This window comes from Crassostrea angulata, chromosome 8, assembly GCF_025612915.1.
Source record: "Crassostrea angulata isolate pt1a10 chromosome 8, ASM2561291v2, whole genome shotgun sequence".
Taxonomy (NCBI): Eukaryota; Metazoa; Mollusca; class Bivalvia; order Ostreida; family Ostreidae; genus Magallana; species Magallana angulata.
Genome location: NC_069118.1, coordinates 8,552,179 through 8,577,585, shown reverse-complemented (window position 1 = coordinate 8,577,585; position 25,407 = coordinate 8,552,179). Strand labels below are relative to the sequence as shown.

Here is a 25,407-nt window from a genome sequence, read left to right as displayed (position 1 = left end):
TATATCAATGATATTATTGTAAAACACATTCCTTACTTATTCTTAAAATCAATTATTATATATTCATTTGAACATGTGCATCTAGAAGTCCAATGGTATGTTTCTTAGAGACGCTTCAAGCAAAAGTACAAATATCGACAACTCCAAAGTCCAATGGTCTGCATTTATATGCTCATGGTTTGGTACTTCAAAGTCCGAGGGTGCTGGAAACTTAATATTATGACGTTACGTTCTGTCGACAAATTAAACTCTATTAAAATTAATATTATGTTTTGATTTTAGACAACACTTTCCTTTAATGAAATTTGACCTTAATCTTAAAATTGTTCATGACATGGTATACCTAAGGAACAGCTGTTGCGATAAGTGACATATCCCAATCGACATGAGCACAAAGCATTCTGACATAGACTTGCATATTGAGTTCCAGTGCATTGCAAATCGGAGACACACCGTTTACCAATGGTTACATTTCCTGAAAAGATGGCTTTTGATATGTATGAGCTGTTACTAGTATTTTATTATAAATATTATTATTATTGGTGTAATTCACAAATTGCACATAAATAGCAAAAATAACTTTCTTTACCTTCAAAACAGCTGTTGCCATTCAGTATGTAGCCTGCCTGGCATTCACACCGACCATTATGATTACATACACTTGCAAATTTAGTTCCTCTGCATTGCCAGGAGTAAAAGCACGCGTTACCCACAGTGACGTTTTCTGATAAAATATAGATATGATATAATCAAATTAATTAACAATCAATATACACCGCATTTGGGTAGACTTACGCGATATTCATTTTAAATTCATTGAAAAACATACATTTAATAGTAGTATAAAAAATTAATAAAAATGCTATGAAAAGTTCTTTAAAGAATATTTTATTATTTATGTAAGTTCTCCGTTTTTTGGTGTTTCAGCGTAATCATCGTGCTATTATGACGTAATGATAAAAGGAATCTTTGTAAGAGAACAGCAAACAAAAAGTAAAAAGTGCACGCTTTGGAAATTTTACACAAAATATAATGCTATCCTCAGGGTTTTTTTTCCGTTCATTTTCAAATGAATAAATTGTGTAATGCCCTAAATATATAGAAAAATACCTGTTAAAAACCAGACAGTAGAATTTAGTACCTTACTATTCTTTGAACTGGAAAATGATATAACTAAAGCATCATACAGTTTCAGGTAAATTGCTATTGTAGTACTTCTTAACGCTTCGAAATGCGGGAAATGACATTTCTATTGTAAAAGTACAAGCATTCTGAGATGGCCCTTAAAAAACTAGATAATAGATTTTATTGAAGCCTTGCAAATATTGGTGTAAATTGATTTCTGAATATTTAAATATGTAAACGTAAATATGTAACTGTGTAAATATTGGTGTAAATTACATATGATTTAAAAATTAATTAGTTATGCTATTGTTGTTTACACATCTAAATAAAACCAAATTGGCTCCTCAAGGTATCTAATCAATAAAAGCCAATGTTTAATAAATAAAGATACATGACACATATGTATGGGCTTAATACTCAACATACTTAGACATATCTTTCATGTTTAAGCATCATTAAGTTATAATTAGAGTTAAATGTGTCCTTATAATTAACCTTTTCATGTTGTCGAATAGTTGTCCTTCTTTGCTTTACATCTATAAAATTCAATTCTAAAAAACATTTATTCTGTATAAGTTTTGCTTTAAATAGTTTTTCTATTCCTATGATAAAATGCGACTTTCCACCAGGGCATTTGTTGATACTCAAGTATGTACTTTTTTATTGAAAAAATGTCCTTGTCCCCCACAGACCTTAATGCAATCTTCATTATCAAATTACTGATTAGTTAATGTTATTTTTTAAAATTTTGTGTCTGTTAATCTTTTTCTACTTTAAAATGCTTTTAGTTAATAGAAGAGTATTTAGTACATGATTGCTATTCAAGGTTAGAATATTTAGGTCATAATATGGATCGGATACCTTAATTTCTGTCGTTTATCGTTTTACATATTTTTATGTTCTGTTTGACTTTTTAAGGTCAAGGGGGAATATTTTTTTTAAACATATCGCCTCGAGATTTCAATAACCGTAGTAGTAAAATAGGTAGTTAACTTGTCAATATAGATACTAGCAACAGATAAGTAGCAATAAAAGCTAAGAATTGTTCAACATAGACAAAACTGGTGATATTATCAGAATGTTATCCTAACGTAAATGCAGGGCAGTAATAATAAATAAATAATAGACAGATTTAACAATTAGGAACTATACCTACATGGATTTGTAATGTTGAGTTTAGTCTCTTTTTTATCTTAATATTATTTTGAAAGTTTTTTGTACATGAAAAATAAAAAAAGACTGGATGACGTTTCCGATTTTTGAGATTTTTTAGATAAATGCACTGACAAATTGTAAAAGTCTTCTCCTGATCAAAGACAGTAATACATCTACGGATAATATCTATTTCTATTTGCTGAGCTATGATATGCTTGAAATTCAGTCTACATACTGTTGAAGGCTGATCATTTTATTACGTCGTCTTTTACGTCGTTATTATTTGCTAAAGTGTCACTTTGTTTTACATTCTGTTAAAATCAGCAGTTTTGTCTATGATTAACAATTTTAAGTGTTTATTGCTACTTTTCTGTCGCTAGTAACCACATTGTTAAGAAAGTGTTTACCTTATCACCCGGTATGTTTGACATGACTGTCCGACATACTCTGGCCATACCAGGGAATTCTTTTGAAATAACGTTAACAAAATATCCACCACGTTGTAAAAAAAAATTAAAAATCAATCATAAAAATCGTTGAATTTGGTTAGGAAAATGTGTCATTTGATTATGAAAATATATAAATTAAGTACATGCAAAGGTAACAGCTACGGGAGCTTTATTCACTTGTTAGCTATTTGAAATTGGAAACCCATACAAGTAAAAAGACTTACTGCATTATCATCATACCGCTTTTTAGTTTTCAAATCTCATCAAAACATATAAGGCTTAAATTGATGGATTGTATTTCACCCAATCACTTTCCTCAAAACAATAATTTAATTTGCAGCCCTGTGGAGAAGGTGCACTACGGAAATGTACAGAATTGCTAAATACAAATCTCATGGGATCACTCTATCCGACAAAAATTAATGATTTTTGGCAATATATAGAGCCAACTGATTTATACCAATCTCATTGAGCTCACTGTGTCGTTATTTCATTCAAACGTCATTCAAAGAGAGGCATACCGGATATTGGACGTGAAGAAAGGTGCGATAACACATCGTAGAACTGGTGAGCATTAAGTAAAAGGTAGTTACTTTGAAAATGTGTTATACTTTCTCCCAAGGTATGTATGGATCACAATTTCTTAAATATTTTAAATTTATAAATACTTCGGGATTAAAATGATGATATTTTACTTAAAAGATCTTATTTTGAAAAAGCTTCTTTTTTCTTGCCGGATTAAAGAAATCGGGCTAAAATGTAGTCGGAGATTTTCAAATATTATCAAACCATAAATTACACATATGATTATGCTAAAATTTTCTGCATGGTGTTTTCAGCGACTTTATAATTGAAAAAGCAACAATATTTTTTTCAAGGTACACAGATATGCCTTGCCAGAGGGGAGGTCAAAATACCTTTAACTACAAACATTTTTGTTGACAGGTAGTTGTATCTTTGTTGACATTGTCAAACTGATGTAAACATGTACAGTAACTACACTACCTGCAACTTTTTTACAAGGTGAACTAAGGACAGAATTCAAGCACGATAGAATAGAATTAACACATGATAGAACAGTTTACACGCACGATACGATATGATTGATACACGATAGGAAAGGATAAAAGATGTTCATGATAAACGATTTTTACGATTAACCTGATGATGGCAGAATTTGGAGAAATTTAAAACACACGTACGAATCAAGATATAGGCAGAATTTCTATTTATTAACACCTGTCGAGTTTTTTAATCATTTGCTGCATTATTTACAAAATGTGTAACAATGGCTAGTTAAATTTTATTATCAAAAATTACGATCGTAAATGATAAAATTATCAGTAATGTTAACATTGTTTTCATTACCAGACATCCAATCCGATCGTCGAGAACATTTCAGCCCGAGATCAAGTTACACGGAAAATAGCATGGTCAATGAAAATACAAGTCTTAAATATAAAAACATAAATATAATATTGTGTATACTGTTCTATATTGCGTTTTATATTGCGTGTATACTGTTCTATCATGCGTTAAATATTAAATCTATTATAAATTCATTTCTTTTTTGTATAAACGATGCCTTAAAAACGAAGAATATAACTTACAAATGAAATAAATGTTTATGCAGATATACATTCCGCGTACCAGTCGTTAGCATTGTTTTAATTACTGCAAACCCTAGCCGATTGCCGAGAACATTTAGCTAGAGACCAAATTACACAAAAACTAGCAAGTTCAATTAAAGTAGATCTCTTTTTTTCTAAATAAACATGAAATACACGTATATATTTCATAGTTTCGCCTCTGCATAAAAAACGAATTAGTATCATGATAGAATTATGGGTATGATTTTTTGGTTCGATAAATTATCGTGTACAGCGCATTGGACGGCTTGTTACTTTGAGAAAAAATTACTTGTATAAAAAAGGGCACGAAGCGAAACGAAAAAAAATGTTAAAATTGGACGATAAACCCTGATAGGATAGGATTAATGCATGATAGAACAGTACACACGCACGATACAAAATGATTGATACACATTACGACAGGAAAGGATGGTAAAAAAAAAATAACGTTGTGGGTAAGGACCAAAATTAAAATTATTTATGTTTCACCTAACGCGACCGACCCAACAAACTGCAAATTAATTTACAATAGTTGTGTAGATAGAAAATAGGATTTGTTTTTGTGATGAATATCATTGTTGTTAATGTCATTTGGATTGATGTTACGAGTCTTTAGCAGATTCAGTCAAAAGTACATGTATAATTTATAGTACGAAGAAGAGTTTGACAACGATGTAAAACCCGACTAAATGGTTAACACGAATTTAATGAATGATATATAAGATGCTGATTATATTAACAACACAATTCTGTTTCAAGTTTCAAAAAAAAGTAAAGAACACTTTTGTAAAATATAACCTTAAAGTATTTGACTTCGACGAGTCATAGGTTTATTGTTTGAGTTACAACCTTGCATAGTCAGACGGTTACATCGTGTAAATCAGTATGTTTCTATTGAAATCGTAATATGTTTTGATTTTAGACAACACTTTCCTTTGATGAAATTTGACCTTAATTTTAAAATTGTTCATGAAATGGTATACCTATGAAACAGCTGTTGCGATAAGTGGCATATCCCAATCGACAGGAGCACAAACCATTCTGACATAGACTTGCATATTGAGTTCCAGTGCATTGCAAATCGGAGACACACCGTTTACCAATGGTTACATTTCCTGAAAATATGGCTTTTGATATGTATAAGTTGTTACTAGTATATTATCATGACTATTAATATGTTTTACAGTGCTACCGTTGTGGCGAGTGCAGCTAGCAAGAATTACACAAACCTTGCATCATTGTAATGATATTTAGTTATCAACTATAAAGAGAATTTGAGAGAAAGAGATAGACATACACAGACAGACAGACAGGGAGAGAATGAAAGAAAGCTAGACAGACAGAGAGAACAGAGAGAGAGAGAGAGAGAGAGAGAGAGAGAGAGAATAGAGAGAGAGAGAGAGTTTCTCTATAAAACCAAATATGATTATGCTAAAATTTTCAGCATGGTGTTTTCAGCGACTTTGAAGTGGAAAAAACAACAATATATTTTCAAGGTACACATAGTTGCCTTGCCAGAGGGGAGGTCAAAATTCCTTTAAGTACAAACATTTTGTTGACAGGTAGTTGTATCTTTGTTGACATTGTCAAACTGATGAAAACATGTACAGTAACTTCACTACCTGCAACTTTTTTACAAGGTGAACTAAGGATAGCTCAAGCATGATAGAATAGAATTAACACATGATAGAACAGTATACACGCACGATACGATAGGATTGATACACGATAGGAAAGGATAAAAGATGTTTATAATAAACGATTTTTACGATTAACCTGATGATGGCAGAATTTGGAGAAAGAACACGTACGAGTCAAGATATACGCAGAATTTCTACTCATTAAAACGTGTCGAGTTTTTTAATCATTTGCTGTATTATTTACAAAATGTGTAAACATGGCTAGTTGAATTTTATTATAAAAATCATGATCGTAAATGATTGATGAATTATCAGTAATGTTAAAATTGCTTTCGTTACCAGACATCCAATTCGATCGTCGAGAACATTTCAGCCCGAGATCAAGTTACACGGAAAATACATGTAGCATGTACAATGAAAATACAAGTCTTGTTCTTAATAAATATAACATATATTATAAATTTATTTCTCTTTTGTATAAATGATGCCTTAAAAACGAAGTATATTACCTACAAATGAAACAAATGTTTATGCAGATATACATTCCGCGTACCAGTCGTTAACATTGTTTTAATTACTGCAAACCCTAGCCGATTGCCGAGAACTTTAAGCTAGAGATCAAATTGCACAAAAACTAGCAAGTTCAATTAAAGTAGGTCTCATTTTTCTACATAAACATGAAATACGCGTATATCTTTCATAGTTTCGCCTCTGTTAAAAATGATGCATAAAAAACGAATTAGTATCATGATAGAATTATGAATATGATTTTTTGTTCGATAAATTATCGTATACAGCGCATTGGACGGCTTGTTACTTTGAGAAAAACTTGCTTGTATAAAAAAGGGCACGAACCAAAACGGAAAAACTGTTAAAATTGAACGATAAACGCCTAATAGAATAGGATTAATGCATGATAGAACAGTACACATGCACGATACAAAATGATTGATACACATTACGACAGGAAAGGATTGTAAAAAAAAAAGTAACGTTGCGGGTAAGGGCCAAAATTAAAAATATTTATGTTTCCCTTAACGCGACCGACCCAACAAACTTCAAATGAAGTTACATAAATTGTGTAGATAGAAAATCGGATTTGTTTTTGTGATGAATATCATTGTTGTTAGTGTCATTTGGATTGATGTTACGAGTCTTTAGCAGATTCAGTCAAAAGTACATGAATAATTTATAGTACGAAGAAGAGTTTGACAACGATGTAAAACACGACTAAATGGTTAACACGAATTCAATGAATGATATATAAGATGCTGATTATATTAACAACACAATTCTGTTTCAAGTTTCAAAAAAAAGTAAAGAACACTTTTGTAAAATATAACCTTAAAGTATTTGACTTCGATGAGTCATAGGTTTATTGTTTGAGTTACAACCTTGCATAGTCAGACGGTTACATCGTGTAAATCAGTATGTTTCTATTGAAATCGTAATATGTTTTGATTTTAGACAACACTTTCCTTTAATGAGATTTGACCTTAATCTTAAAAATGTTTATGAAATGGTATACCTAAGAAACAGCTGTTGCGATAAGTGGCATATCCCAATCGACAGGAGCACAAACCATTCTGACATAGACTTGCATATTGAGTTCCAGTGCATTGCAAATCGGAGACACACCGTTCACCAATGGTTACATTTCCTGAAAAGATGGCTTTTGATATGTATAAGTTGTTATTAGTATATTATCATGAATATTAATATGTTATACTGTGCTACCGTTGTGGCGCATGCGTCTAGCAAGAATTACACATATCTTGCATCATTATCATGTTATTTAGTTATCAACTATAAAGAGAACTTGAGAAAAAGAGAGAGACAGACTGACACGGACAGACAGACAGACACAGGGGAAGAGAATGAAAGAAAGATAGACAGACAGAGAGAACAGAGAGAGAGACAGAGAGAGAGTGTGTGTGTGTGTTTCTCTATCAATGCCAAAAAACAATAACATCATCTGAGGCAGGCATCGCAGTCAATTCTTAATTGCTATACTCTGTCCCGAGTTTTTGCTTCAACCACTTTTTGCTTGATATTTCGATAATCATAAATACCTTTGTGATCAAACTACGTTCATCCACTAATATGAAAAATGTCTAGATTTTCTCTTTTGACACGTCCCCTCTCCCACTTCAGGTTTCATTAGCATTCCAAAATAAAAAATCGGGAATTTCGCATTGCATCAGCCATTAAGAAGCACATATGATAACATTGAAAAATTGCGCGAGGTATCCCGAGTACTTCCGAATTAAGAAAAGATGTAAACAATTCCCATTATAAATAAATCTCCGTAAGAAATTTGTTTTCATTCCTGTGAACTTTTATGAGTGAAAAATGAGGATTGTTCAAGGAAGATATCTTGGATATATTCCCTTTCATCGATTTCAACTGTATTACTTTCACAGGTATATGTATTTTTTTTTTATAACAAATCATTAAAAAGTAATGGAAGCAATATCTTGGGACAGACTATAGTAAACACAATCCAAATCAAAAAGGAAAAATCAAAATTTCTTTTTTTTTGACCCCGTTTTTCATATCTGCATCAATTTACACCCCTTTTTTTCAAAAATAAGCCTTTACATCAAATAAATTTAATTTAATTGATTGGATAAGTTTTTTAAACTTTAAGAAGTTGTTTTATTTTTTATGAACTTGCTTAAAGTGTAAGCCAATTTTATTCAGGTTAAATCGTATAATTCCTGTAGGTCATGCTGTATCTAATATTGACAGTCTCCCTGATGTCAAACTTCTCCTTACTGTTCTGTTAGGGAGAAATAAATGTCAAAAAAACTAGGTTGGTACCTGTATGAATTGAAAGACTCTTTACGTTTTGAAAAATTTAATCAGTTCTCTAAATTTTGTCAAATTTTAAATCAACAGATACAAAAGAGTTGTTTTTTGTTATGACTACATGTTTAATTAAAATAAAATTATACAAAGGTCTTTACTATCTAAATTGTTTTCTTCCCTAGCATTATGTTTCAAATATGGGTTAAAATTTTCTTGTCAAAAGAGAACATTCTCTGCAAGTGTAGTGATTTTGCGTAGCCTGACTGTTGTAGAATCATTAAATATGACTTCACAAATTTTTACATTTTTACATTACCTTAAGTGTATCCAAAACTATTGTTTTAATATATAGTTTTAGACATTTTATATACCAAATTTAGAAAACTTAATCGATACTTCGAAGTAGGTACATTTTGATCACTAAAATTTTTAAATATAGGTTTACATGTTCAAATGATAAGGAATGAATCCATGCACAGCTAGTCATTAAATCAAACATGTTAAAATTTAAGATGAAAAAATATCCAATTGTGAATTCGATATTTAAATTTGTTGTACATTCCACCAGCACAAGTATTAACATTTGTTTTACAACTTGTCATATTTTTTTAAGTTTTGTAATTAATTAAAGAATTGATTGATTTTTTTTTTCATTTTTAATTTATTATGTATTTTATATTATGCCCTGAAAAAAAATATATTTACCTACCTACTTACCCAACTTCCAAATTTTGGGTCGGGTTAGGGGAAACATATATATTTTAATGATGGCCTAATGTACATATATCGGTTAAATGGTTAGACGACGAAATTGTTAATGTTAATACCCCTTTAGCTTCCTTTGTTTACATTTATAGAGTTCTATTATTATTATTTTATATACACAAAACCTTTTGTACCTTCTAAAATTTTTAAAGGGTATGACACCATAAAACATGAATGTTTTAGATATGTAAAAGTAAGTCCTAGAGAAACAAGAAGTAGTGTAAGTGGTTTGTTATGTGTACTGTTACTTGTTAAGTCAAGGACTGAATTTCATATGCGCTCTTTTAAAATATCAACAGCCATTTTATTGAATCGAATGCCAAATTATGTTTGAACGTGTAACAGCATTGCTTCTTTTAAAACAATATATCTACAACAATACTATTTACCAGAGTAAATTTTATAGATTATCAAATCAGTGCATAATATTTATTGATGTATGTGTATATTTTATTGATACTATTAAACTGTGTATCCTATGCTTCTTTTTGTACATATGCTTTTACAGGACAACAATGTAGACTAATAAAATGTTACTAATTGTGTTATCCTGTTTTTGTTTTTTTGTTTTTTAAAAGACTTCATTATTATTAAAGCAACGGGAATAGACTAAGGAATATGTGCGATATTATATATTTTTTGGCCCCCAAAATCAAAGTTTTATAATGAGCTTTAAAAATACGGCGAAAGATAGTTTTAAAATATTATGATGAAAATAATGGTGTAAAAGGTTATCACTACATTGACTTCATAATGTAGAAATGACGTCATAAAGATTGCCTTATTTTGATAAATTGATATTTTATAGCAAACTATGGATGTTTTCCGCTGGTTTTTTGGCTGAAAAACATCGAGCTCAGGCTTGCTCAAGTACCATTTTAGTATAATGTGTATAACTATCTGAAGAAAACATATATCAATATCGTACTTGAACAGACCTGCGCTCTACACTTCCGAATCCAACATATAAAGCAAAAATGAGAATACTGTCATTCGTTTTCAAAGGACTATATATGTTATGGGCCCAAACTGGCCCCGTAAAATGAACATCGTCATTTTATTGTAATTTTTTTGTTCTCTTTGTACAGATATATATGTGATGTTTTTACATAATGTTCATTTTGATCCATGTGCCCAAAATTTAGAAATATGTCATCGTAAAGACAACCTTTTCCCGCCATTTTTGCATTTTTTTGCATAAAACAGCTAGTTTTCAAGCAGTTGTTCTTTCAGAAAACATAGAGCGCTTGCTTGAACAAAGAAAATATTTTAATCAGAGATGTATCTAGCCAAGACTAACGAGTGACAAAATTATTTTTATAAGCATGCGCTTTATATTTACCATTCGTAAAAAGATAAGAAAAATGTCAATTTTTGAGCGATTTTGATTGAATCATAGAAATAGCGACACTTCTGGCTTCATATACTGCAAGTGAGTGCTAATAAATCAAATAGATACGTAAAAAATATATTTTACATCAACTCTTCTAAAAAATAACTTAACATTTTATTGTACACGAAACACTTTAAAAAATGCCCTCAAAAAGATATAAGAGATAAAAGCATTATAAAAAGGCTCTGAATATTTCGCATGTATACACCAATGTAAAATATAATATGTTATATGTACACACTTTATGTACACAAAGGAATGACAATTGCAGTTTAAGAATATAAAAGGAGACATCAACGATGTCATTTATTTTTCACCAAGGTTAATGACTTACATTTGAAACAATATTAAATAACCATTTGTAAAAATAATTTTTAGAGTAAAATGATGAAATAAAAACGGAAAAAGACAAGAAAAAGCAGAGAGAAACGAGAGAATTGAATACCACAAAAAATCTTTCTTTAGATGTACAAACGTCTATTCTTATGATTCTATAATATTTCGTATCGGTTTGCCGCTCAACGAAAGAAAACAAGAGGCCCATAGGGCAACATCGCTCACCTGAGCAACAATGGGCGTTCAAAAGATATTGTGCCATATGGCCCTCGGTAAAATAACAAAAAAAAATATTGTAAAGTATTCGAATTTTACACTTATTTTTGCATACACGTAATCTTTGACATTGTACCTTCATGAAATACTGTTTTTACACAGAATAAGAAAATCCTACGCAAGATATAGAACTAAATATTTGGTAGGGGTACACTGTTATACAACTTCTAATTCCATGTATTTTCATTCTGCCCCCCTCCACCACTTGATAAAGCGATCAAAATATATGAGAGTATATAGGTACATTTTCTTCCTCGACTACTTACTAGTTATAATACTTTTTTAAATATGATAATTATTGTATTTTATCCATACAATCTTAAATGTATATATGTGAAGAAGAAAATTGCACCTCAATGCGCTCAATTTCTCAAATTAAATAAACTCAACAATTTAATTTGTCTTCTCCATTATAATTAAATTACTGTTGTTCACCTTGCGTAACCCGTGATTTTTATACCTTTACTCACACTTGATTGATGAATACACTGGAATGAAAAATGTTGTCACGTGACATGTTAAATGGCTATAAAAATCAATGTTACCGTATTGACAGGCACATCACTCTAATTTACTATGACCCACCCATTATTTTCATTTTTATTCAAAAATAACAAATGGCTACAAACCAGGATAATTTTCCGCTGTAATATTTTCTTTGGAATAGCGATAATTCCTTTTTCCCCGCAACAGAAATGTGTCAGAACGATTGAAACTTTTTTAACGATGACGTTTTTATTTACTCACATTTCACATTGTTCATTGTATAAAGAGGGGGCAACAGAGTGTAGTTGTATACAGCATATCATTCTTTAATTTTTTTGTGTACAAGTATTAAACATCCTCTAATTCATATAGAATTTCTAATGACCAACCTAAATTTAAGCGTCAATCGTAGAATTATAAGCAAGATGAATTCAAAATTTTGCTAGGTTTGAGTTACACATGAGTTTAGTACATTCAGCTTAAGATTTTTAACTTGGTATTTCCTATTCGGCATTTAAGATGGAAAAAAATGAATGGTCTCAGATCTGTACAAACATAGAATTGTGAGCAAATCTCTGTATCTTGCTTATAATGCGAAGTTTAAAACTCAAATATGGTAAGAAAATAGAAATTAAAAACAATTAAACACACGAAACATGCACTATAACAAATAAATGATAAATAAAGAACACAATTCATTTTTCAAAATGAATCATATACATGTATATACCTACATATTTCCGTCAGCAATTTAAACTCTATTTAAACTTAATAAACTCGAGAAAATGCCGACCATTGCAAAACATATTGCATTATTCTACCATTACGCAAAAGATGATACCGATATCGAATTACCGATAGCCTGAATGAATTGCATTTTAGTTCTTTCTTAATAAATTAGATGTTGCTTAATTTGCGCAGGTAAACAGTAAACTGTTTAATTTACCGAAGTCTGTTTGACTTGATACGTAAAAATCAGAAAAAAACAAGCGACAGTTCCCAGGTTAACGCAAAGCATAAATGATAATGAAACGAAAATCACAACAAGCTAACACCACCGTCATATGTGAAAACTGTCAACGCATTGAAATATTTAGCCTCAATTTACTTCACAAAATCGGCACCTATGTATTTTGCATGTTTCAAAAATTCCCTTCGAACACGAACTGTTGCACAACAAACAAATTCATCATTGTCAGATCGACCCGTTTATCATATAGTGTCATGGCTGCTTTAAACAAAGAACCTCGTTTTAGAATTATGGAATACGAGTCTTGGTAAAATGGGTAAGCAAACCCGGGTCGGGGCAAAATAAAAGCCGGGGCAGATCGGCAATCGTCAATTCCAATTACGCATTATTGCAGCAATATTTACAGCGAATACAAATATACTGGTCAGTAAATATCTTGAAATTTTAATGAGATTGGCATATTAATAACTGTCAATCTTTTGTTTTGCCCTGGCCCGGTCATGCCTACCCATTTTACCAAGACTCATGGATGAAACACGCCTTTTCTTTTCTATTATTTTCGTAATAACTCAGATTTGAAACAGAATTAGTTTATAATTTTTGCAATTTTTATTTTCCGTCCCATAAGGATTATTCATGCTAAATTACGTTGAATTTGCCTCAGTAGTTCTTGAGAAGAAGATTTTTAAAAATGCACCCCCCTTTTCTTTGAGGTTTTCTCCGCTTTCAATGATAATTCTTCTTTCATATCTGCAATTTATATTCATCTTTCCAAAAGAATGCTTTGAGCCAAATGTGGTTGAATTTGGTTAGGTGGTTTTAGAGAAGAAGTTAAAAATGTGAAAAGTTAACAGACGGACGGACAGACGGACGACTGACAAAATGTGATCAGAATATGTCACTTGAGCTTTCAGCTCAGGTGAGCTAATAAAGGTGGAAAATTACACAGATTCAAGTTTATTTAAGGTAAAACAAACTTCTTTAAATTCATAAACAACAATATAACAGTCTTCTATATGGACCAGTTACATATGTTTTACAAAGTTTACCTTTTAAACAGGACCCATTTATTATGCTATATCCAGGGTAACAATGACAAATACAATAGTTGTCGATTCTCTCACACTGTGCACTATTCAATTGGCAGTCAGTAGTGTTCATAACTGTGTATTTATCTGTAAGATTAATACGTAATTCATCTATAACCTACAGACATCGCCTCTGTGAACATTTGAAATAGACCTTCAGACTTTCACCAATCATTGTTTAAACATGTGTGTGACTAACCTTTATTCCACGATGAACATTTAATATACATGTCCCTGATTAAATATGCCATGTGTGGCGAATCACAAATTGACTGCATGAATGTCCGCTCATTTCCTATTTTGACATGGACTTGACTTACATAGTATGTGTACTGATTATTCAAATAATGAATCTGGACATTGCATTTATTCGTACAAGTTACCCCTGTAATAAGAAAAACAAAACAAATACAAGCATTAGAAACAACTAATATTTTCTACATTAGCATACACTACCTATATCTTATATTGGTAAGCGGAGCCTTTCTGCAAGCCAATTTAAGGGTCATTACTTTTTTGTGTCAAATAAGTGTAAAAAAAAATGTAACTGAAATATCACATTTGTTTTTTAATAAGCATAAACAATGAAAACTGAACAAATTCTTAGGTTCATTTTTTAAAAGATTTATACTTTAAAATGAAAATAATTATGATAACTTTCTTTTCTGTTCTGACTACAGAGGCACATATGAAGCATGAACATGCAGTTGTTGTTCAGATTTATACATATATATGATTCAGTCAATTTGCTAGAAAAGCAAAACCATGTTTATTCATAATTGAATTATATCATTTAATATTCTTTTCGAAAATCATGCCTATTCAAACAATAACGTTTGATATACTTGGAAAACAAACACATTCACTCTGCAACATTTTGAAGATAAAAAATAAATTGTGTATATTACTCTACCTTCTTTTAGAGCAGCATCTGCATAACTAGACGAAAATTGACATCTGTATGGGCCATGTATAAATCTTACAGCTGTTTCTAAACATATATTTCTGTAAAAAGGCGTCATCATTAGCGGTTATTCAACTCTTTTACAAACATATACATACTTAATAAATAAGATGTCTTCTGATGGTTCAAGCAGATATGGTATAACTTTATCCTGTCTGCGTCAGCGTATTTAAATAACAGTGTATTCATGACAGTCCAGATCAAATATCATTTATATTAATAATTCAACAAACGACTTTGAAACGACATATGAACAAATAGATATAATGAATGTTTGTCCACTTTTTTGCTATAATATGAAAAAGCAATGCTTTAACGGGCAGATCACGAATTTAACACGTCTTTAAGAATCACATGACAAAATGAAATTTAAATGAGGACCCGGCGGACTTGTTGTAATAATATATATACTGTGTATTGTAGTTTTAGAATTTTACTTTTTCCACTTAAATGGTAAATCGATTTTAATATTCCATTTTTAAACAAATATATACTTTCCGAATTGATGTGAATTTCATAGCTTGTATCAGACGATTTCTTATATTTAATTTGAAAAAATTAACTGATTTACAGTTAGTGAAGGGATACTATTATTTCTCTTTAAAGAACGTGGTAATAGTGTCAAATATATTTATTTAAACAATTCGTTCAAAAATATCCTTAGGCAATATAGTTCATTGTCTTATAATGTCGCTGATGCGCTACTCATATATTGTTTCTACTTACCTGTTTATGTAATGATAGGCAGCAGATGTGTATATCACGATCCCGATGACACCTATATAAAACAAACAATTTTTTTAGTCGGTTCAGGGCTCCCGATGGGTTTTTCCTACGACAACAACAGCATCTAGGCAAGTGGAGAAACATTCGCACTAATCTTTTCAAATTTCACATCAAATACACACTATTTACACCCTCAAACTGTGATCAAATGCCTTTAATGATTTCCAAACTGAACTTTTATTCTGCAACTACAGAGGCAAAAACCCATAATTTATGAGGCATTTTAAATTTATCATAACAAAAGATAATGGTTACTTGAAACTCTATTTAAATAATGTTTATTACACGACTAAATGATGAACTTCGTCTTAGACTGGCTAAGGCCCTGTCACACCAAGTTGCGTTCCAACAGAGTGTTCACGGCGTTGTAAATTCATGGAATCGCCGTACGATCGCAAAGAAAATTCAGATAAAATGTACAATTTTATTTTAAAATTTTACAAGTGGCGATGTCACGGCGTCCTGAGAGCGACCGAGGCGTTCTTGCGACCTCGTATGGCGTGTAACTGTATTTCCACGGAGTTCTACTTGGCGATTGACTGTGCTCTCGCTGAGTATCCGCTGAACTCTCATGACGTGCTAGGAGTTTTTACCGCGCGTGCACGACGTGCTCTGCGCGCCGACTGCGTGCACGAGACGTTTTTTACTACTTGGTAGGTTAATGTTAATTTGTACAATTGGATTGGAAGCAAAAAAGAATTTACAGCTAGTAAATAAATGATAAAATAAATGTTTTGTTTTGATGATTAAGTACATTGTAATTGAAACGTTACTACTTCTTAATAGTTTGTGAAGGACTAGGATAACACTCTTTGTAGTCAAGTCTATAAAAAGATCCGCTGGAAGGTGTTAGAAAACATAGAAATGATGTGATAACAAAACGTCCTGGATTATTAGCAAATGCTACTTTTTACATGCTCATCCACATCCAGTTTGGTAATTACTACGTCGCTTGCTTTTGTACAACAGCCATTGTACAAGTTTTCGTGGTCTGGATGTTAACGCACTAGAAACGCCGTTGGAGCGCGGTACAAACGCTAATAAACGCAGAAGAAACGCCAAGAGAGCGCGATGAACGCAGCAATAGTTCTTTTGGGGTCGCTGTGTGAACACAGCCAAATGAAAAAGAACTTGTTCGAACGCTGTGGATGCACAGTGAGAGTGCGATCGAGACGCAGTGACATCTCGCAAAGGACTCTGAGATGCCTCTGTGCAAGCGCAATCCGTCTACACTGCGATTAGCTGCGTTCCTTGAGCATGCCAACGGAGCTCTCGTGGCGCTGTTGGAGACCTTACGGCGCTGTCACGCCGTAATCATTCCGTTTCTACGGCGTGTTTATCAGAACGCAGAGCCACAGCGCGTAGTTTGTATATGTTCAAAGTGCGCTCCGTCACATGGCGTTCTAAAATGTTCTAGGAGATCCCACCGCGACAAATTAGATGCTGTTGCGTTGTCCCAAGAAAGTAACAACGTGTTGTCATGTTTTTCAACTTTTACAAAGGGACACTCCGTGAAGTCTACATCGCTATCGCACAACCTTCTTCAGTGTATATGTTTTGCACATTTATGATGATAAATATGAACACAAGGAAACACTCTACGATCGTCCCATTTGCGTGGACCCTGAGGTCCACGCAGAAATTGTATAAGCGAGGTTAAACCGGATGCTATGGGGAAAATGCAACCTGCGCATGAGCTGGCCTGGTTCCTGTGCGTAATGGGTAGCTCAGGGAACCAGGCTAGCAAACGTTTATCTGAATCGGGATTGGGATTCCGTGCCATAAGTTCAAAGGCGCTGTTATTGTAAAGTTGTCGGTAAACAGTACAGAAACAAAGTATTCCTTTAAAAGAAATGATCGGCATGTGATATGGACTGTCAGTATTATTCTGCCGAAACTACAACATGCATCAAATATCACAATTTGCAATGTATTGTTTTTTTCCGAATACACATGTAACTTAACTTTGTATCTTTATATTTATATTGTCCTGTGGGTTTGCCTGTTATAACACTACATATAGATTTTGTATTATATAACTCGTAAAGCCAAATTGAGGCGCCAGCGGGGTTTGCTTATTTATATTCAAACATTTAATCGTAAGATGGTTTAAAGTTATATAAATATAAGTAATAAGGAATCATTCTTTGAATATCATGAGGTGATAATTTCGGTCGGGGCGTGATCAAATCTATCATTAAGCCCTTTTGGCTTCATTGGATTTGATCACGCCCCGACCGAAATTATCACTCATAATACCCAAAGAATGATTCCTTATCCCTTATATAGTAGGCGGGGCTAGAGTACTTCCCGATTAAAAGATTTTAAGCATTTAAGTATGATTGAATAACTATGTCACTGTATAAAAGTTTAAATCTCAAGAAAAATGCATGAAAATATGAAATTTTTAATTTACACAAAGCTGTCCTTGCATAGTTAACAAAGTAGTGCGAATCGGTATGTGTGAGCAAATAGTAGAATTCACCGAATGCCTGATACTATACATGCAAACTTCACTAATAGATAGATCATGATTATTTAGGAAGTACGAAGCCTTTTAATTTTAGATAAAAAGTCAGGGCTATACATACATGTATACGTAAACAACGTACAAATTTAGTGGTTAAAAGCAGGAGGCTAGAGTCGGTGGAATATCTGATAATCTTAAGGTTTTCACGTTTTCATTGGAAACACATGCAAATGGTCCACGTATTGTAGTCCTTTTTTAAAGAACAGCAACTTGTTTTGTTAGATATTAGTATATTAGGATTTTAGGGTTTTTTTTACTTGAATATTCCTTTCCTGTGCAGTGATTGTCATATTTCCTTCAACACGCCTTTTAAAAAATATTTGCGTGAAATGTTCAGATAAATAAAAACTGAAAAATTATTGGTGCTCTTGCCCATATAAAGGGGGTGTGTAGCGAAAAGCGTAACACTGGTAATCGAAAACTAATGATTCGGTAGTCACATATGAAAATAAAATAATGCTTATTTATGAATTTACGTCAACCTGTACACAAAACATGATCGTGAGGTCATATTTATATATATTTATATTCATATTTCCTGAATGTAAGAGTTTTGTTAAAATAACTGATGGTGTGTAAACTTTTATCATAATTATCACTTGATGAAAAGGTATGATATGTCTTCTAAAGAGTTCTTAAAGGTAATGAGTCTTAGTTTTAAAGAGAAGTTGAGACATTGCACATAACAGTTGTTATAAAAAAAGTTTAAGGCAACATAAACAAATTAGATTTAATTCAGTTTTAACTTAACTTTAATTGAACCTTTATGGTATTTAAATTCAAATTGCTTGTTGCTATGCGAAAATATGTTCATCAAAGAGATGAATTTTAAATATATAACTGATAATTTAAAAAAAAGTTCAGAATTCAGCTTGTCATCCATGAAAGTTATTTTGTATTTGTTTGAAATTAACTATACTTGTCTTGATGATTTTTAAAATATTTCTTCCTTGTTTCGGAGAAAAATGAGATTACATGTATTAACCCAATATAGCTGGAATACCGCATGCAAGAGGAAACTAAACCTATTACAGTTTTGCGCACATAATTTATAATGTATAGATCATGGGAGAATTTAAAAATTGGCTTATAAAATCTCCAAAAATGTTTTTCTTAACAACAATTGTCTTACGGCATATTACCAACAAAACGAAACAGTTACAACGATGTTAAATTGAAATTAAAACGCTATACCATTGAATTTTTATGTATATCACATGTACATGAACGCGTTCAAAACAAGATGACTGTAAAGGTCAATGCGTTTGTGAATGCAATGTATAATCAATGAGATAATCATTAATCAATAGTTGTGTTGGTATCCTAGTGTTCATTCTACATATTTGTCTTATACGATAGAAAGTAAAACATTACGTATACAATATAACAACTGATATATTGTGGTGATATTGTATGCTAAGAGATTTGTTTGTCGATCTTTTATGAACCATGATTTTAAATTACTTTTAAAGCTTTAGAAAAGTGATTTTTCTATATATTTAAAGTCCAATGAACAAAGGGTAAATAAAAATAAACACACGATGATTACATTGAAGATAAACAAAACGGAAAATAATTATGTACAAAATATGTTCCCCCTCGAAACATGTTACCTTTGGATAAAAACATGTATATGCAGGTCAATTTACATATAATCTAGATGTTTTCGAAAAACAAATATGCTATATGGTTTTATCAAATACTTTATCTGAAACAGTGTAGCAAATATAAAAGCACTGATTGAAAATATAAAAATTATACTCAATATAAAATGGAATGTGAGGTTAGGAAATATATATCATTCAATGTGATTTCAGAGAGAGAGAGAGAGAGAGAGAGAGAGAGAGAGAGAGAGAGAGAGAGAGACTACTTACATAATATGATGGACTCATACATGACCGCAATAGCAATATTATAAATCGTGTTAAGATCTTCAATTCTTTTCATCAACTTCCGGGATTTTTTTTATGTATTTGACAACAAGGAAATACAATATTGAAGCATATATCTACTTTCAATGATAAAAATGTTGATTGAATTGAATTGAACATATTTTATTGAATAAATCAATAGGATAAGACACAAGTTCTAAAACTTAGATAGTCTTCTCCTAGTAATGAAATTTTATAAATATTGCCATACATTGAATATATTGAAATATTGAATATATTGAATACACATAAATATACATGAATAAGCAATCTACTGCTTATATAATATCACCTTATAAATTCAAACATTTTTTGAAAAAACGACCACATTCACTCCAAAAAATTTGTACTGTCTTGAAAATTTCAGTGTTTTGTATATTTGTCAACGAATCATCCCCCCATAATAATAAATGTGCATCTATAATGTGTACATAACGTAATGTCAATAGCTTATTCATTAGAGAATTCCGAGCTCTTGTATACTTTTTACAGACAAAAAACAAATGGTATGCATCTTCTGATAAGCCACACGAACAGTCTGGACTGGCTATTAAGTTACATCGGAATAAGTCAGAATTTAAAATTCAGTTGTGTCTCCAACGTGTATGTGTTATGTTTAAAAATCTTTTTCCAAATGAAAGATGTTTCTGAGGCTTTACCGTATCATTGTATAAACATTTTTTGAATATTTTAATAGAGGTTGCCTCCCTTGTATTAAGACTTAGGGCATTCCATCTTCTGACAGTATCAGGAATAAATGATTTATTAAATAGTTCTAATCTAAATTTTGGAACAGAATAATCAAGAGAGTTTCTAGTTGTGTACCTTGAAACACTGCCTCTTGTATATGGTACAATGTTTTGTATGTAAGTTGGTACTAAGTTATTGTGCATTTTGTACATAGATATTAATTTAGCTCTATTTCTTCTGTGTTTCAAAGGTTCCCAACCTGTTTCAAAATAAATTGAGTTTCTTGAAGCAAAACTTGTGAGCCCAGTTACTATTCTTGCGGCATTTAATTGAACCTTTTCCAATTTTTCTATGTCCATCTGTGTACAACCAGCCCAAACTTCGGCAGCATTTTCCAATTGTGGTCTGATAAAAGATACATACATTTGTGATAGAATATCCCTTGAAACAGAAAATTTTAGCTTTTTAAGTCACCCCAGTTTTTTGTAAGCTTTTTTAACAATGTTATCAATATGTTCTGACCAACTTAAGTTTGAAGATAACTGTATACCAAGATGTTTGTGTTCAGTAACATATTCCAATTGTCAATTTTCAAAAAATAAATTAGGAAAATGATGTACATTTTTCAAATGGAAAAATACAGCTTTGGTTTTCTGTGGATTGAATTTCAACAACCATTTTTTGACCATTCATCTAATATTCTGAGGTCATGATTAAGATTTTGTTCAATAACATTAATATTATCTGAACATTGTTGTAAAGAGTTGTCATCAGCATATAATCTACATACAGATATCATATTTTCAGCTACATCATTTACAAACAATAACAATAATAATGGCCCAAGTACTGAGCCCTGAGGAACACCGGCTTTAACATGGCCTACGGAAGAAAACATATTTCTATACATAACTTTTTGTTTTCTGTTGCTTAAATAACTCTCAAACCAATCCAGCTTGTTTCCATAATTCCATACATATTTAATTTGTAAATTAGACCTTTGTGCCATACTCGATCAAACGCTTTTGAAAGATCGCAAAACACCATACAACAAAGTTTGCCTTCATCAGTACTTTTAACAATCGAATGGTATATTTCTAATAGTTGATACATTGTAGAATGACCTGGTAAAAAACCTGCTTGATATTTGTTAAAGAGATTCTGCGAATGTAAATGATTGTATACATGTTTCAAAATAATTCTTTCAAAAATTTTGCTTATAAAAGACAAAAGAGAAACTGGCCTATAGTTTGAAGTGATAGAAGGGTCATCCTTCAAATAATGGAAGAACATGTGCTAATTTCTAACATTCTGGAAAAATTTTGAGTGATAATGATTTGTTAAATAATATGCAAAGTGGTTTTGAGATGGTATCTTAACATGTTTTAACATTTAGTGACTGATGCAATCAGGACCAATTTCCTTATTAACTGGAATGATAGATATGATATCTGTAATCTCATGCTCTTGTATTCTTATTTTTGAAAAAGAGTTATTAAATCTACACCCCCTATAGTTGGAAGGTCATGATTGCTGTCATCTAAGAAAGTAATAGATGTAAAGTAATTGTTAAGTAATTCAATCTTATCAGTGTCTGAAAATGCATAACCCTCCTTACCATTGTCCATGGTATACCTTATAGGTGGGATGTCGTGTGTTAGTTTAGTGTGGAAACAATCTTTCAATAATTTCCAGTATAATTTTGATTGTTTAAGCTAGCATCCTTAAGACGAGAGTCTATATTGTCATAGTAGTTTGCATTTGCATGTTTCTTCATGTTATTAACCTTGTTCCTTATTCTACGAAAAATAACCCAATCAGATTCCCTTCTTGTTTTTTGTGCCTTTTTTCTTAACCTATAACGAACTCGCAAGGTTTTTCTAAGAAGAGAATCCATCCATGGTTTATCATACGGCTTTATAGTTACAATTTTTTTCAGGTAAGCAGTGATGAATAAAAGAAAGGAGTTTGTTAGTAAAATTTGTTGTGGCCTTATCTATGTTATCTGTGTCATCAATGATTCTACACCAATCACATTCAAGTATGAGTTTGTTTAAAAGTTCCATATCTGCATGCTTGTAATCCCAAATTTTGCGTTTATATGCAATGTTTGTATTTGTTTTCTGATAAATATAGATATAAGTTGCCCGATGATCACTAAGAGCATTACATACACTTAACGTACCAGAATCATGTACACATATATTTTCACTAATTATAATGGGATCTATGAGGGTATTTGTGTTGTGTGTACTTCTTGTGGGTTCATGTATAATATTTGTCAGTCTATAGTTGTTCATTATTGTATGTATCTCATGTGAGTTATTTACCTTTAAAAAATCAATATTTAGATCACCAAGTATTACAATATTATTAGAAATATCAGTAGCCTTTTCAAAAGACCAAGACAATTTTTGCCAAATAGCACTACTAGAGTGTGGTGGACAATAAATACAGCATACCAGAAGAATCCCTTTCACTTGTGGTATTTCTATCCAAATAATGTCAGTATCAGAAGGTTCTAAATCTTCTCTACGGTTCGCGTTCATAAAGTTTGAAACAAAAATCATTATTCCACCACCATAGCAGTTGCGATCTTTTCTAAACATATTATTAAAACCCTCAGTGAACAGCTTTTCATTTAAAACATTTGAGTCTAAATGAGTTTCTGTAAACATAAAATATCAAAATCATGCACTAAATACATTAGAGAGTCAATCTTGTTCCTAATGCTTCGAATATTAAGATGTAATAAAGCAAGGGATTTTTCAACAGAAGGACCTGGGTTTGTCTCAATGTCACCAGATAGTAGAAGAATAAAAAGCATGAACAGCTGTGCAAAAAAATTAATTCTAAGAGACCAAGAAGACAATATTTTGCATTGTTGTTTAAAGATATTACATATAAACAGCAGAAAGTCTAACGTGTTGACAGATTTGGAAAATCTGAGAACAGACTTCGAGAGTATATTATGACACTTAAAGACCCCCACAGCGGCACGGTATTGTTCAAGAGAGTTACCCATTGTCTAATTTGTAAATTAAGTAGAGTCCATAGCTTAATTTACATCTGTACCGCCAGCGTAGAGGGTATGAAGATTTTACAAGTATTTGGCAATATACAAAGTGTGTCAATTCAAAGGAGCAAAAAAACAAACAAACATAAGTTGCACTAGACAAAGTGTATAAAAAATATAAAGAAAAGCGCATTAACTCCCACAATTTACATGGTGGAACTGGGAGATAAATTGTAGAAATAGCATGGAAAGCGGGTTGTAGACTACCGCTGTATCTAGAACTGTTGTAATATTTACTTACACATATCTGGATGCATAGAGTGCATGCAATGCATGAAAGAACAAAATAACATCCAACTATAATATGTAGATCGTGAGGACGGTATGACAATAACAGTAATGTGAAGATAAAACTAAACGTGAACATACTTTGCGTGTTCACGGGGCATCCTTTAAGTTGGTAGAAACACTGCACTGATGTTTATAAACGAACACGAAAGTAAGGAAACGCTGAAACGACCACGATTCAAGCGTCTGTGAAACTCGGGCACGTGTGAGTGTTTACAATTACAACGAAGAGTTTTGTAAGTTTACGACATGGGTGTTGACGCTAAGATCTGTCCCTCTTCGTAGTTGCTGTCCGCGTTATCCTCATGGAAGCACTCCAGATCCTCCAAGGAGTTAATGATGACCTTCTTTCCTCTTGGACCGCTGAGTTTAACGTAAATGCGTCCATCGTAGGTCCAGGTACTGTCGATCTTCTTCTTCTTTACAAGGTCTCGAGTTTTCCCATAGAGTTCGGAACGCCTGGTAGTGAGGGCTTCATTAATGAATATGCGGCCAGTTTGCTTTGAAGGGTTGTTGTTGTATGATTTCAGGGTTTTTTTTATTGCCGTACACTTTGGCCCTATCTCTGTAGCTGGTGAATTTGACTATGATGTCGCGTGTTTTCCTGCGAGGGTCATATTTCCCTACCCTGTGGGACCTGGAGATATCCTTAACTGAGATTTTCTCTGTGTTTTCTTTAAAAACAAGATTGTTGAATACATTTAGTGCAAGGGTGTCAGTGTTTTCGTTTTTCTCTTCAGGTATGCCTGTTATCTTGAGACAGTTTCTTCTAGAATATTGTTCCATTTCGTCAATTCGTAAATAAAGATCACTGAGTTCTTTGCGTAATTGTGTTACCTCCGTAACAAAAATTCCAGCTAGAGCGTTTTTGAAATTGTCCTTATTCAGAATAAGGCTAATGGCTTGTTTGAATTCGTTTTCATTTGAAAAAATTGAGTGTAGCAGGTCATTGAGTTTACTAAGATCAGAGGACATGTTGAAGCTACTGTTCTGTCTTTGTCTCTTTAGTGGATTTAC

At 32.0% G+C, this 25,407-nt stretch overlaps 1 protein-coding gene across 1 annotated transcript; it reads right to left on the bottom strand.

Annotated features, from left to right (window-relative positions):
- Positions 1-317: 317 nt before the first annotated feature.
- LOC128159243 (uncharacterized) lies at positions 318-20,362 on the bottom strand. Its single transcript, XM_052822308.1, has 7 exons — positions 20,280-20,362; positions 15,816-15,867; positions 15,039-15,130; positions 14,325-14,510; positions 14,087-14,212; positions 590-724; positions 318-475 (listed from the first exon to the last, which is right to left on the bottom strand). The coding sequence occupies exons 1-7, from the start codon at positions 20,350-20,352 to the stop codon at positions 318-320; spliced, it is 822 nt and encodes a 273-aa protein (XP_052678268.1). The 5' UTR covers positions 20,353-20,362.
- Between the last annotated feature and the right edge of the window lie 5,045 nt (positions 20,363-25,407).